The following is a 16,909-nucleotide window of genomic DNA, read 5'->3' as shown; positions in this document are numbered from 1 at the left end:
GAGCTCAAAGAAGCAAGAAACAGTAGCTCAATCCACTGCTGAAGCAGAGTTTGTTGTTGTATCAGCTACTGTGAATCAAGCTCTCTGGTTAAGAAAGATCCTGACTGATTTAAATTTGGAGCAGAAGCAAAGCACAGAGATTTTTGTAGATAACCAAGCTGCTATTATTGCAATCTCTAACAATCCAATTTTTCATGGCAAAACTAAGCACTTTAATATAAAGTTATTTTTTGTAAGAGAAGTGCAGAAGAATGGTGATGTGTCTCTTTGTTACTGTAAAGCTGAAAATCAACTTGCAGATTTGTTTACCAAACCACTTCCAGCTAGCAAGTTTGAATACTTAAGACAGAAGATTGGAGTTTGCAGTTCAAAAATCAAGGAGGAGTGTTAGATATTATGATTTTGTAACTGCACATAAATGCATGTAACTGCATGTGACTCTTTATTTTTCTATTTTAATTGTTGAATAAACATTTCTAAGTAACTGCTCATAAGCATTTAGGAGACAGCTACTAGAAGTATTATAAATGTAATGGTTAGCAAAGATAATAAAACATCTGTTTTATTCCCTCAACACCAACAAGGTTCTTATTTATATTTCAATTATATGGATGCATGTGGCAACAAATCGCTAGCTCTATTCCCTGCTAAATTTCAGAAAAGCGTGTGGATTAAACGAGGTCTGTTCTATTTAAAAAGCAACTCAGTACTACGCCATGTTACTTTGTTATAGTAGTTTTTAAAAACAAGGTGATTGCTTTACTGATAATAGTATTATGTGTTTTGGTCCATGATATCAAATGGTTGTGTTAAAATTTCTGATGATTGTCTTCTTCAAATACAGATGATTGAATCGTAGGCTCCCATAGCATATGAATTATTACAAACCGGTTATTGTGTAAAAATGCAAAATAGAACCCAAAGTAAAATTGATAAAATAAAACCCAAAGTAAATAGTGCAATGAATACACTGTAGCACTTGTACATTCAGCCTTTGACTTCAATAATACTTGTACATTCTGCCTTCGACTTCAATTCCATTTCTCAAGAGACAACACTGACCTCAAAATCAATAGGAAATTGCAGATACATTTCAATCAGTTTGAATACAATAGGGAAATAATTAAACACAGAATCAACAGATACACAACAATGACTACGAAAAGGAAGAGTTGAAGAAGTATATATACACCACTCACTAAACCAAATTAAGATTTTTTATCATAAGGTTCAAGTCCTAAATCCTTTCTGGTTTTCCCCACAAACAAATCTCCTGACTTGATCATGCCAGGAAGCCTTCCAAGCACTGTAATGAATGGGAACTGTGCAACTGCATTTTTTCTCCCCAATGAGACTATAGAGATTGGTGGTTGTGCCTTGTATGTTCCCAACTTGGGCTCTTTGCCTCCTCCTATCAATAACTTTAGGTTCTTGGCAACCAATTGAGCATGACCACTTGCATACACCCCTTGTTTGATTTCCTGTCACACAATACAATATTTCATCAACAAGTTGCAACAAACATGTTGCACAGAATCAAATTACTGTCACTTAGAATATTTTTATAAAATTTGTAGACTAATACAACTACAGATTTACTGAAACTATTAACCTTAAACACATGTGGTGATCCTTGAATATCTAGAGTTACAGATTTTTGGATCCTTTTCCCCTTATTAAATTGACCGGGAAAAATGAATTTGGGAAGAACTAAAGTTCATGGATTTTCTTAAATCATGTTAACAAACACTTTCTATGTGTTTATTAGTAATTGGTAAAATAATTTCTTATGTGCTGTAAAGGTCTACTGTAATTACTAGTAAGTAAAACTTATATAACAGTTGAACAAATCAGCAAAGAACACATGATTCATACCAAGAAGGATCCTCTCTAGTAGAAAAAAAAAACTTGATACAGTTAAGTTCCATTATATTGATGTTTATTTTTTAAACCTCAACTTCAAAATAAGAATTGAAAGATTAGGATTTCATGTTGTGGTAAAGTTATTGCAGATGATCAATTCCTCCTAACCAAGAGGAGTGACTAAGAAAATAGAATATCCTACTGAAAACCAAAATGATCTGGTTTTGGTAAATAACACTTACTTCAACATCTGTAATATCTCCAATTGCAAAAATGTTGGTCCTGCCCTTCACTCTCAAGTTTTCATCGACCTTGATCCTTCCATTAGCATCCAAGTCATCCTTTAGAAGTGTTTCTCCGAGCCATGCGGAACCAAGTGGTTTCCCTATGCATAGAAAATGAGCATCTGCTTCTACAGTCTCTCCATTTGAAGTTTCATATGTCGTATTTTCTTCCGAAGAGGATCTCACGTCGACAGATTGCTCTAGTTTCACATCAACCTTCTTTGATGTGAGCCACTTCAAAGTCTTACTGGAAGCTTTTTGCCCAATGTATTCCAGCAACCTTGTCCCTTTATGCACTATAGTGACCTTTTTCTCAGGAAAATCAACAGCAATCTCTGCTGCAAGCTCAACACCAGTTGGACCTCCACCAACAATCAAAATTGAACTCGCAGATTTGATTTTTGCATTTTCTGCCATGCAAAATTCCCCTCATAAATCAAATAAATACATTGAAAATTTATTATATAATGGAACTTTGACTAGAAATACACAACTAGGTGTTGCTTGGAAACACTTCCCTATATAGCACTCACAGGAAAAGAAAATAAAGAAAAGTAAAAATGAATTGAATTTTTCCTATATGTTAAAATCACCTTTTGTACTTAACTTTTATACAACCTCTTTTATCCAACTTCTTTAGAAGCTGATTGTAACATAAAAGAAAATTTCAATTCAGTTTTATTATCTTATTTTCTTCTCTACATAGGAAAAAAAATTATCCAAGCAGAGAGCTCTACTCCTTATAATCTAGCTTAGAATTATTATACTCAAGCCGACAAAGGTAAATCATCTTAAATACACAGTAAATGAATAATGAAAGATCAAGAGTTATTTATATCCCATTAATTTGTGTTTAGATATTTCTTTGTTTTTTGGCTTCAAGTTAAAAGTATTATACCTCCTTTGTATTGGTCAAGTCGTTCAGTCCTGGTTTTGGGAATAGATTCTGTGTGGCCAGTGGCAATAACAAGATAGTCATAGGCAATCTGCTGGCCATCTGCAGTAAACACTTCAGTTTCAGTTATGTTGGCTGCACTGGATACAACAAGGTCACCCTTTTTGAAGTACTCTCTATGGTTGATCACTATCCTTTCAGCAAAAGATGGCTCAACCAATCCCCTCAAACTTGCCCACGGAATCTCAAAATATTCCTTCCTGTGTTCAACAACTCACAGTCAATGCAACCATACACATAACAACCTCCGTGGTAAAACATACTTCTCCCTCAAATTTTGGGTCTATATAAAATTGGTTATAAACTTATTGGAACTTGTCAAAGAAGTAAAAGTTTATTTTTTTAACTTGATTTAACAAACATATAGAGGTAACTTATTTCATTAAACTGCACAATCAAGCTTTTAAGTATCAAGCGCTTAAAGCATTGTTTGAAAGGAACCACAGTTTTTATAGTTGTACACAACATTGAACTTCAATTAAATATAGAAAAGAGATAATAGAGAGACACGGTGTGGCTACATATAGAAAAGAGAGAGCTCACGGATCAATAAGGGTGACGTTGGCTTGGTTTTGTATGTTTTTTGCTAGGATGGCCCCGGCAACACCACCTCCTACGATGACCACTTTCTTCTCCGCCATCTTTAGTGAATGCAATTTACTTACTCTTGATAAGAGTTGGACTTTACTTTTTAATTTGAAATGATTGTTATCTTCTTGCAACAAGATAAGGCAACAACATAAATAGATGTCTCTGCGTCATTGCATGTATCATCAAAATGAAATGTCTAATCTTGAATTTGGACACAAATAAGACTAAAGCCAAATGGAAGCTGTAGCTGTAGTCAACTCACCACCTTCCTAGTTCACAACCAGAACGAAAGCTGTGTTCCAACTTCTTTATGTGCAGTTTCCTTAGGAAAATATTATTCAACAAATAAAAGACCACACAATAGTATGAAAAGTTATAATTAAACGACAAAATTCTAATAATATAATTCATATAATATTCTTGAATCATTGACGATGATGGCTTCTTAAAAAAAGGTTAAAAAAGGTTCTTAGGTGCCAGCTTGCATATGGTGTAGCTTGCTGATTCAGAATTCCTAGAGAGGATTATTCAAAAGCAAGGGATTAAAATAAAATCATGATAGAAGATATTTTCCTTTGTTTTATTTAATGTATTCTTTATTCTTTTCCGTGCAAGGTGTCAAGGAGTTGGGGACAATGAGTTGGAGTTGGAAGTTGGAACCACAGATTTAGCACACTGTGATTTGTGATTAAATGGTGGCGTAAGTTTTCTAGGACCTTCTTTCTTAGCATAGTAACAGATTAAGAACTAAGGTTTGATTTAGTCTTAATCCGTTTAGTTTAAGATAAGGTTATTATCCTTTGCTTTCATCAGCTTTTGACTAATTGGGCTCAAAGTTGACTTTCACTTCCTTCTAGATGAGTTAGGCTTGGGATTCTTCTTATGTCTCAATTTTTCATTTTTAACATGTATGGTTTCATCCTGAACTTACAATTCTTAATGCTTTTTCACCTTTTGAAGATATTAGTTTCTTTGCTGTTCTTATTTCTCATAATTCACCCTTGTAGTAAAATTTTCGCTCACAAGGAAAATGATTTCTTGATCCTACTTTATTCTCCCATGTAGATTGAAATGTAAAACAATTGATTAATCTTTAAACTCAAAATTGTCATTTAAAATAGTGACCAAATTTTAAAAAGAAGGAAATAGTGTGAAACAACCAGCCAGCACGTCATTTTGGTACCAGATTTGCCGGCGAAACACCATCATATGAAATTAAAATCACAGTCTCAAATGCATACTATTTCTTTTCTATTCTTATATGTACCAACACCCATTATTAACCTATACGGCTATACCTACTCAGGGGAAATAGGTCATATGGATTAAACAATACTATTGTGTTCTGTCATGAAACAAAGAAGTTTGAGATTCATTAAGATCTTAGTATTTGAAAATAAAGTTTTTCTTGTCCTATCTTCACCAACATGTCAAAGTTGGAATGCATACTCACTAGAAGTGAACAGGGACACCTTTTAAGAAGTTAGTGGATGATTACACAAAGTATGAGTTGATAAAATGATTGAAGAATTTGGTTGAGTATGCCTGTTTTTGGTAGGATTTACTCGAACTCAAGATAAGTTTGCATATTGTACTAAAAGCACAATATGAGATTTCGTGCAATACAAGTGGCTTGTACGTCATTTCACCTGGGTCTATTGAGTTTTTGAAGTTTGAATGTCAAAGATCATACTTGTATATTTTATGCACGTATTCAAACTTTTAAAATTATAACCTGTTATCTAATGTTTCTTTTTCTAAAGTTTATGATTCAATATAGTACACACAGTCCCCTAGGCCATGGAAGTCAAATGTCAATAAGCTCAACAAAAAACAATTTTGTTCCCACTATCCATGAGTTTAGTATGGTATTAAGGTTGGCAACAGAACAGAAGAGGAAACATGGCTGGATCTCCATCCAAATGATGCAACAAAATTATTATCCCAGTAGGCGAAATCAGTCACGGATTATACAATGTAATTCAAATTAAAACTCAAATCTTCAGAGATGTTATCAGGTGTAGAAAATTTTATTAAAAAAATGGTGCAGAAAAAGTAATTAACTTTTAAACTTTATTATATTATTATGACAGGATTGTCAATTGATTATAAACAGGAGAGAGGTTGTGAAAATATTATTTTTCATTTTCATATAGTGTGTCAAACGTTCTGCAGACAAACCATCAAGGCATCCAATCAATTTTATCATACCGTACATTTCAACGATACAATGGTTCTGAATCAGAATTATATCTCATGATTTCAGGAAGCACCACTTAAGCATAAAGATATTTTACATAAAAATGTATTCTTTAAAGGATAAACAAACTGAAAATACACCAATCTACAACACAAATATGAAACGGTTTGATTTTGTAATTTATGTACACGCCATGCACACAGTATCAAGCTTATACAATATCATAACTGAGACCCATTTGTTTTCTTGTTTTACCAACAAACAAATCTCCAGACTTAATGAATCCTGGAATTCTTCCAGTGATTGTCAAGAATGGTAACTGTGCCACTGCTTCTTTCCTCCCAAGTGAAACTATTGCAATTGCAGAATGTGGCCTGTAAGTTTCCATCCTACATTCTCTTGCTCCTTGTATTATCACCTTCAGGTTGTTCACGACAACTTCAGCCTGCTGCTGTGCCAAAAACCCTTGCTTGACTTCCTGTTGTATGGATTTCCATTAAAAAACCTCCCATGAGATTGGCTTGTAAGAAGATTAAAATGGCAATGATTTATAGCATTTTAACCAATTTATATGGGACAAATCAAAGAGACTCCTACATAACGATCCCAAGTAATACAATCACATAAATTATAGGAACTTACGACATAAGTCCACTTCTCGAATTTTGATATTATACACTAACTTTAGTCTATAAATTCAAGGAATAAGGACACTTTCCCCTGCTAGCCACCCAAAAGACCAAAAGAACAATAAACAAAGATATGGACGGGCAGTAAAGCCTCCACTCAAATGCACAAGACAAATAGAATAGAAGAGAAATACTAGTTTCATTATCTTCTGAGCAATATACGCATTCATTTTGCATCAAAATTTTCATTATTAGTAAGAAGAAACTAAATTCTGGCAAAAACTCAGGCAGTAAAGCATGACTTCTCAGTCTAGCTCAAGAGAATCAGCCAGAACATGTTAAAATAAGGTAATTGCACAAATATATAATTGTGAAAAGCTGAATGAGTTATTAATAGCACTTACTGGAATATTTGTAATATCTCCTATTGCAAAAATGTTGCTCCGGCCATTGACTCTCAATTTCTCATCTACCTTGATCCTTCCCTGAGCATCCAAGTCATTATTCAACAAAGTTTCCTTCAGCCATGCTGTAGAAAGTGGTTTTCCTATGCATGTAAAATGACAATCTGCCTCAATAGTCTCTCCAATTGAAGTTCGATATATCTTCTGTCCATCTGTGAATCCATTCAAGTTAACTCTTTGGTCTAGTTTCACCACAACATTTTTTGATTTCAACCATTTTAGAGTCTTATTGCCAGCTTTTTCCCCTATAAACTCCAGTAGCCTCGATCCTTTGTGAACTAGAGTAACCTTCTTATTCGGAAAATCAACAGCTATCTCTCCCGCAAGTTCCACACCAGTGGGACCTCCTCCAATAATCAGAATGGAACGAGCAGATTTTATCTTTCGATTCTCTGCCAGAGAAAACGAACTTCATTACTCAAGTACTGACTTGACTAGAACAAATATTACATGATTCAACAGTTGAAACTATTCTAGAAAAAAAAATACCAGATGAGCAATGTCAATTCATGATTCAATAGACTAAAACACAATAATGTAAATAATGCCATAGCTTTAAACATGTTAATGGAGAACCACGGTTGGTTCAAGGATGGATAGGATCTTCCACTTCAATCAAGAACTATGAAAACTTCCTTGATGGTTTCCCTTGCGGATCATCAAGAAAGAGCTTGCACCGAACAACTCTTGTTGCACGTGAATTCTTGAAGGTTTCTTGGATGTTTGGACGTGCTCTTAGTGGAGTTAGGCTCATTGAAGGTTTGCTCAAAGAACTAGGCACATGCACTCATTCAAGAACTCATTTCTTGATGGCTTCTTGTTTAGTGATTCTCATCCATGTGTTGTGCTTGCCTTGAAGGAAGTTTTCCGTGGATGGAGGTGCTGTTGGACAAAGGAAAAATAGTGACACAAGAACCTTTCCAAGGTACACGGAAAGGAGAGGAGAGAGGAAAGGCAGAGACTAGGATAGCAAGTTTACCTTTGCAAAGAAAGATTGCTTCCCTTAGAAGCTACAAGAATCATTCACGTGAACTTTGAGGCTAGGCACCACACTTAGAAGAGATAAGCCAAGGATGGAAGATTTCCACTTGAGACTCTCAAGATAAGAACTCGTCAAGAGAGAAGAAGAATCACACTCTTCAGAAAATTAAGCTCTCGTGCATATAGCTCAAAGTTTTGACCAAGTTCACAAGGGCTCTCTCTATACAAAGAGTGAGGCGTGAGGAAGAAGAGGCATAACAAATTCCTTCTCACCCTAGGAATAGCTAAGCTTACTTAAGCTATCCTATCATCCAAATAAGAGTTATCTTCAAGCGGAACTAAAGTTTAAATACAAAGGGGAACTATTACAAACAAAACTATGATTAAGAGTCCTAATGATTTTGTTAGCTTTGTAAAGTTCTTCCTCCAACTCCTAACTTTGTTTCTAGTCAAGGTCCCTCTAGAAGCTTCCTTAATAGCCTGGATTGTTGCCTTCCTTTCTCTTCTAATCATGCTTCTAGTTGTAGTTTCTTGTTGAGTTGACTCTCCATAGTCCATGATCACATCACAAGTCCAGTGATATAGATAATAACATACTTAGAATTTAATTGGTTATCATGTGATCTAATATTTCTTGCATGTTTGTTTGTACTGTTAAATAACCAATTACACTCCATGGTAATAAACGTTGGGCACTAAAGAGACAATGTTAAGATAGATGTACAACTAAACGAAAGGATAAGATACAAAATGATTGTATATTTAGAGACATTGTGTGAGTTGTGATGGCAATTGAGAAAAAAGATAACAAAAGATTAGTTAACTTGACTTGGACATGTACAAAGGAGGCTACTGTAGTGGAAAAAGGTATATTGCAAGGATTTTATCCCTACGAAAAGGGTGAGAAAGATGAAGAAAGACATAGGAGGAAATTGTTATGACTTAAGAGGAATACAATGGTGAACAATATCCCTAAGAATTCGGTTGACTTAGTGAGATAAGGTTTTTGTTGTTTTGTCCTTCAAGAGCTCCAATCTCTACCTTTTGGTTTTTTTTTTTAATGAGCACTTAAACCATATAATGCTTCATTTCATGCCATGTGAGAAAGACCTTGCAGCCAGTTTGTAGTAATCAGCCTACTCGAGTCCAGTGGCAGCAATCAAATCTCCTCAAATTTTACATCGGCACTAATAATATCAGAAACACTGAAATCCGATTTTATTACAGATGTATGCTCAATTTATTATACTAACTAATGTACCCCAGTGCTAGAAGACTCAATTTTATTACAGAACTGACACATTGGTAAAGTTTGCTCTGGTAATCTATTGGTAGTGGTGCATACACGAAGGTGAGTGTGGGAGCAATTGTCCCCATAAAAAATAAGTGCTGTCTAGATAAAAGAGAGAAAGTGATTGCTACCAATTTTATTATATTATTTTTTTATTTTATTACTCTCAAATACTAAACATACAAAAACACAAGAATACATCAATGTGTAATTATACGAGAGAAGAACGATTGAATGATTCTCTTGATTCCTTACATAGAAAAATATATCTTTTGTAGTATTCATGATGAAACAAATCATATAATATTTTTAAAATAAGAAAATGCATAGAGAGCAATTGTAATATGTAGAAACTTGGATATTTTAGAATATTTTGTTATGAAATTGTGTCTTTCATAAATTGGATTGATTATTAAAAGTTCAAACTCACCTTCTTGGAACTGATTAAGTCTTTCGCTTCTACTTTTGGGGACAGGATCTGCATGACCAGTGGCAATAACAAGATAGTCATAGCCAATTTGATGGCCATCTGCAGTCAATACTTCAGTTTCTGTAATATCGATGGCCTCGGAGGTAACGATATCGGCATTGGTAAGGTAATCTCTGTGATTGATCAACGTCCTCTCTGCAAAAGATGGCTCAACCATTGACCTCAAATTTGCCCATGGAATCTCAAAATACTCTTTCCTGCATTCAACCACACTCAATCAGGAGAAAAAACGCAGTGAAAAGTTGGCAGCAACAACAACAACCACCATCATATGCATGAAAAGTTAAATACTTCAATGTCAATGCAATGTATAGCTCACCACCACTACAAACCCCAACATATTTCCTAATGGCAAACATCTCTAAAAGCACACTTCTAAACCTCAAAATTGAAACTTGGAAATTAGGGAAGTTACAAAAGACGATAAAGATTCCCAAAATTGACGAGGGTGGAAAATGGCCACTTAAAACCCTTCTCTTTACCAAGAGGAAGAGAACCAGAGCAGAGCAGAATCTAAAAATACACAGCATAAACTTCAACCCATTAACCTTATGGATTAAATACAGAAAATGGGTGCCTCAATTAGCCAATTTCAATTAAGAAATATTTCTGCTTGAATTAGTAATCAAGAAACAAAAAGTGTTGCAGAGAATGTTTGTATTACGAATCAACGAGGGTGACACGGGCATGGAATTGAAGAGATTTAGCGACGACGGATCCTGCAACGCCACCTCCCAGGACCACCACTCTCTTCCTACCTTGTTCCATTTGGGTTCTTTGCTTCGTTTCTTCGGCGATTGCGTTTTCTACTTCGATTGCGTTTTCTACTTCGATTGCTATCTGGCATTATATAATTAAAGGGAAGAATTAAAAAAGGAAATATAGTATCTAATAGTTGTTTTTACAGGAAAATAGCATCTAACATAGTTGTCTGAACAACTGTGTAAGGTTAGATACATGGGTTGGACTGGGGTCAAGACAACTACGATGATGCTCTGCTTTTCTGTTTCGGGTAAAGAAAAAGATTAAAAAAATTGTTACTTATTCAAATTCCAAGTTTTGGATGCTTTGATTTGTGTTCACGCTAACAAAATGATTATTATAAAAATGGGAATTTATTTTCTATGTTTATATTTTATTTTTGGATTGTTTTAGAAACTAATGAGTTAAGTAAAAAAGTTGGCTTAAATGGCTTCATCATTTTAAGGTAGTTTTAGTTTATTTTAAAATATTTATATATTAATTTAGTTTTTATAATTTAAAAATAATAAAACGCATTTCAAATAAAAAATCAAACACGCTAAAATTACTTTAACTCCCTTCTACCTTTTTATTACACCATATTAAAACAACGCTTAGTTTTACTAAATCAATCAATCGTGATAGGGTTTCTTTAATTACTTTATAGAAAAATCTTAAAAGTAAAGGCCTTTTCTTCTTTAAATCATTAGTTTGTGAAGAAAATTATTAAGTGTTTTATTAGTGTTAAAATAATTCAAGAAAAATATAAATTAAAACATATTTAATGTTATTAATTAGATTATATTTTAATCTTAGCTTTTTATTTTCTCTTAATATAATATTTAATATTTCTAATAAGTATCTCATATTTAATTGCTATATTAAGAAAAATGAGAAGTAATTAATGTAACTCCCAACTATTATTAAAATAGCTTTACCTTTTTCATACATAAATATAGAGTAAAACTCAATTCACAAAAAATAATAATAATAACAGTATCAATTACAAATAAAACAAATGTAAAAAATGCTTAATGAAATGATGTAATACTAAAATATAATAATTAAATCTAAAATTTGGCTAAAGTTATTTATAGTAAAATTTAAACTTTTATATTATTTCCTGGATTATTATTATTTATATATCCGATTTTTTTTCCTTTTTTAGCTTTGAATCTCTTTTTTCTTATATTACCAAAATTATTCTTCCATATTAAGAATAAAGTTTTTATCGGTTAAGTTGATCCGACTCCACTCCACTTGATCTAATGGGTTATTTAAAAAAATTGTATTGGATTGATTTGGTTCGATTTTTAAATAAATTGTAGTTTTTTAATTTAATGCAACCTTATGTTGAGAAAAATTCAAAGAAATAAAAATTAAATAAGCATAAATATAAATATAAATTATATTATAGAATTTAAATTTCATGTATAATGATTTTATATAAAAATAATATAAATTATAATACATATATTGTTCTAAAAAATATTATTACTTTACTTTTCTGGAATATAATAATTATTTTATAAAAAAATTATCTTACAAATATTAACCTAAGTTTATTTATGTGGTAGACCATACAAATTGATCAAACAGTAACTCGATTCAATTTAAGTAAAACAAAAATAACTTAGTCTAACATATTAGGAAAGATAAAAATGTAATTTAAAACTTTTGATTATGATTATAAATCTAGAATCATGATTGAGCAACATTCATAATGAAATCTTCATTACAAGAATCATATTAAGAGTTATTTGAATTTTCTAAAATACTTCTCTTAGAATATGTTAACATTACATAAAATTGAATACCTTCAATTATAATAAAATAAATTTCTATTCTGAAATATATAATTTTACTAATAATTAAATAAAATATTAACTAGAGTTAGTGGATAATGTATGCATATATATTACATACGGACTTGAAGTTTGTGAGTATTACCTATGGATTGTTTTTAGTGGATGTTGTTACTCATAGACTTATAATCCGCAATTAAATTATTCACGTCCTTTTGTGGATGATACTGATTTATCTATGATTTTTTTATGTTATTTGTGAATTTTTTTCGTAGGTAAATTCATTTTTTTTGTAGTGTGAGTCTTATAAAATATTTACATAGATTTTTAAAATTATGCGAGTGAGTAGAAGTCATGAAAACTAAATTAAAATATCATTTAGAAGTGACTTAAGCAATTAAAAAATGGTTAAATATGTTTTTCGTCCTTGTTATAACACGTAATTCGTTTTTGTCTCAGTTCAAACTTTAAACTATTCAGATACATATAGTATGAAAATGATTGGAATTCATCATTTTGTATATGAAATGATTGTTAGTTTTTCTAAAGATTGTGAGTTTTTTTTTTCAGAATTCGTTGTTGTTTTGATTGCATACTGATATTTACTATAACTACTTTCAATGGATTGGTGAAGGAGAACCTCAAATTGAATCAATTCTACATACATCAAAACTTATTTCAATCATATCCATATATTACAAGCACTTTCAATCATATCCATATATTACAAGCACTTGAACGACCTAAAGTTTAGACCAAAGTCTAAAACTAATTTTATGTTATAATATTGAGATGAAAATATGTCTTCATGTGTTTTAAATTTTTTTAAAAATAACATATATATATATATATATATATATATATATGAAACTTCAATCCGAATTTGGATTCATGATTTTCAGTAAACTTTGCCTAATAAAGTGGAGTCTCTAAGTTAAGATGAATATTTTAGTATTCAATTTTTACAGATAAAAAAATAGAATAATAAAGAAACATCGTGCTTAAAATACTTTAATATGAAATCCAAAACCTTATACCGAATATTTCTCGCAATTACGATAAGATATAAAAAAAAGTTAAAAAAATCTTGAATCATAATCAAAAAATTTATCAGTGACAAAATTTTAAAATATTTGAAAAACATGTTTTATTTTTTATTTTATCAATAATTTAATTTAATCTGTCACATATATATATACATATATACATATATATATATACATATATATATATATAAAGCTTTGTCTCTTGCATACTTTAAAAATAAGAAATGGTGTGAGAATACTCAATATCTCATATTGAACTACATCCTAAAACAACAAAAAATTAATATAGAGTCTGGACAAACCATAACTTATTGAGAAGAGTGTGAAATACAAAAATTGAAAAAATAAAATAAAGTCTTAATTTAAAAATGATCAGTTCTTAGTGAATTATTAATATTTTTATTACCAACTTTTTCTCAAAATAAAATACATCAATATACTTGTATTTTAACCGTATAAAAGTAATATTTATTGAGAGAATGAAGTAACACATTTAACATTATTCTTAATTTGAGTGAGAATAAATAAATTATAATTGTTTTGAGACGGAAACCATATGCATGTATCAAATTTTATAAAAATATTTATAATTATATATTTTTAAATGTTAATTATATTAGTATTAATTTATAAAAAAAAATATTGATGTTGTCTTTATGATAAATATAATATCTAATTATATTTTATTCTAATATTATCCTCAATAATTTTAAAATAATTAAGAATATGAAATTCATATTAACTTAAATTTTATTCATATTAATTTTTAACTTGTAGTAATATGATCGAGAGTTATAACTGAAAGAATACTGATAGGTTATACCGAAAACTATATATATAAAGAATAATATATATATATATATATATATATATATATATATATATAAAATCAATCACAGTATAAAGGCTCAAATTAATAAAAGCCCAAATTAGTGGGTGTGTTTAAAATAATAAAGCGATGTAGAAAGAAAGGTCCAAATAAGATATAAGTTTAATAAGAAAACCCTATAGAGGATCAAGACAAGAGAAGTAAGAGTAAATTTGATCTGATGAATGTAAAACGATTTCTGACTCGCGCCTTGCAGGTACACACACCCATTTGTGAGAAGAGGAGCCGAAAGCCCAATCTAGAGAGGAGCCGAAATTCCAACCTAAAGAGAAGCCGAAAACCCAACCTATAATACAACCAATAGCCCAACCTGTAGAGTAACACCTGAGAGAGAAGCTAGAAGCTCAAATTCGAGAGATCAACTAGTAAAGTCTGTGTTATCAACTTATTTGAATGTTTTCGGTCCTTTTTGTAAGAATATAACTTATTGATTTTAGTTTATGAAAGAGAAAAAATTATTTTTTTTCCTTTAATTTTTTTCTTAAAGTACAAATAATTAATTTATAATATATATATATATATATATAACATGTTAGTAAGCTTTGATAGAAGCAAAAATTAATAAATAATATTTATATCTTAAATTTATAATCAACTTAATTGAAAAGAAAGATTGAGAAAAGTATTTAGTAGCAAAAAAATTATTTATAAACTTCAAAAAATATATTAAAAAAGATAAACATTATTCAAAATATTTCTCCAAAAAAAATATTATTATCTTCGCAATAAAAATATTTATCTAAGAATATGAAATAATGTCATTATCTTTATAATAGAAAATATTAAAATAATATAAAATAATTATCTTCACAATAAAGAACACATAAGATAAAAAATTTACAAATATATATTTAAAATTGTATATACAGATTTTACAATTTTAAATATCCAGGAAGCTAAAGCCCCCACAGTTAAAATAGTTTTATGTAAAAATATATGAACATAAATATTTAATGATGAGCATATAAAGAAAATATTTAAAATTTCCTTAACAATTAACTTTTTATTATTTTAACAATTAACTCAATATTAAAGAGACTGAGATATAGGCAAGAGATTAATAGACGAAAAACATCTGTAATAAATAAAGTATTTAGCAATTAATCATCATTAATAATTAAATCGCATACGAAAGGAATGGTGTGGAATTTTTTTAAATGAGAATATCCTCTTAATTTCAAAGTTAAAATTGATTGGGTTTCTATTAATTGTTACCAAGTCTTTTACTTCCTATGCCTCTAATTACCAATTACCCCATATTTTTAAAATGACTATCCAACCCTTTACAATGATAATTTTTAAATTATTTATTTTGAAAATCTTTCGAAATAAACTTTTTTGAAACAGGATTTTCAAAACAAGATATCTGGAATTGGATCTTCAAAACAATACCTATGAAAGAATGAGTTTTTAAAACATTTTTTTTTAAAATAAACTTTTTAGACTATATAATATGTTTTCTAAAACAATTTTTTTAAAATAATTTTTTTGAATTTTTTTTTCTAGAATATATAAGATATTTTTTATAATAGAAATTTCAAAACAAGTTTTTCAAAATATATAAAATATTATTTGGAACGAGATTTTTACTTTTTCTATCTTCCTCTTTGTTAGAGTACAATGAAAAATGGGAGTCCACTTGCGTAGTGTAGGTATTTTAGTCTTTTTCATTAGTATGGGAGTGCTGAGAGTAATCTTATAGGTGCGAGAAACAAAACCCTTGTTATGACTACAGTATCTAATTAATTTCAGCATATCGTTTTTAAAACTGGGCGTACCTTTTTTTCAACAAATTAAAGACTTAATTATATTTTTGGTATTTTAATTTAGTGTAGAAAATTTTAGTCTGCTAATTTTAGTGGTTGGATTTTAGCTAAAAAAAAAAATTGAATTTGCATTTTGGCCATGAAGTTTTAATGGTTTAATTTTTATCTATATATTTAAAAAAACAAGTAACTAAAACTACAATACTTTTTTTATATATTTTAAATTAAAAAATTATATCATAATAATCATGCATTTCCTTAAATCTTTCTTTACTTTTCGCCATTGTTCAACACTATAATGCCAGATGCAGTTTTTATAAAAATCTTTTTTTAAGTAAAAAGAAATTGGACTCGTCAATATTTTCTTTTTAAGTAAAAGTAACATAATAGTTTTTAATTAAAAATATGCATTTTAAATTAATTTTACGTAAAGATAAACACTATGCTTTTTCAACATGAACTGCCACTAGGTTTTATTTTATAGTTATTTTATACATCAAGATGACATGCAAAGTATGAAACAAGAATTGATTTTGCAATTTGTGTACAATAATGCATTGTATGGACTCAATCATGCTTGATACGAGGATCCAGTCCCATTTGTCTCCTTGTTCGACCAACAAACAAATCTCCAGACTTGATGAATCCAGGAACTCTTCCAATGACTGTCAATAATGGTAATTGTGCCACAGCATCTCTCCTCCCAAGTGAAACAATTGCCATTGGCATCTGTGGCTTGTAATTTTCCATCCTACATTGACTGCAATCTCTTCCTCCATCTATCATCACCTTCAAGTTCTTCACAACCACTTCTGCATGCTGTTGTGCTGCAAACCCTTGCTTGATTTCCTGTTGTATACATTTCCATTAGAAACTTCCTTCAGGTGGCTTGTGAAGAGATTAAAACGCCACAG

General features: G+C 30.4%; 2 protein-coding genes across 2 annotated transcripts; both read right to left on the bottom strand.

Annotated features, from left to right (window-relative positions):
* Positions 1-914: 914 nt before the first annotated feature.
* LOC137811054 (uncharacterized) lies at positions 915-4,048 on the bottom strand. The gene is made up of 4 exons (XM_068612666.1): positions 3,646-4,048; positions 3,046-3,302; positions 2,106-2,557; positions 915-1,481 (listed from the first exon to the last, which is right to left on the bottom strand). Exons 1-4 carry the CDS (start codon positions 3,741-3,743, stop codon positions 1,209-1,211), a joined length of 1,080 nt encoding a protein of 359 aa, XP_068468767.1. The 5' UTR covers positions 3,744-4,048; the 3' UTR covers positions 915-1,208.
* Positions 4,049-5,878: 1,830 nt separating this feature from the next.
* LOC137810981 (uncharacterized) lies at positions 5,879-10,802 on the bottom strand. The gene is made up of 4 exons (XM_068612546.1): positions 10,413-10,802; positions 9,689-9,945; positions 6,927-7,378; positions 5,879-6,371 (listed from the first exon to the last, which is right to left on the bottom strand). Exons 1-4 carry the CDS (start codon positions 10,514-10,516, stop codon positions 6,105-6,107), a joined length of 1,080 nt encoding a protein of 359 aa, XP_068468647.1. The 5' UTR covers positions 10,517-10,802; the 3' UTR covers positions 5,879-6,104.
* Between the last annotated feature and the right edge of the window lie 6,107 nt (positions 10,803-16,909).

Source organism: Phaseolus vulgaris, chromosome 11, assembly GCF_000499845.2.
Source record: "Phaseolus vulgaris cultivar G19833 chromosome 11, P. vulgaris v2.0, whole genome shotgun sequence".
In the NCBI taxonomy this organism is placed as follows: Eukaryota; Viridiplantae; Streptophyta; class Magnoliopsida; order Fabales; family Fabaceae; genus Phaseolus; species Phaseolus vulgaris.
This window is presented reverse-complemented; position numbering and strand designations above follow the sequence as displayed.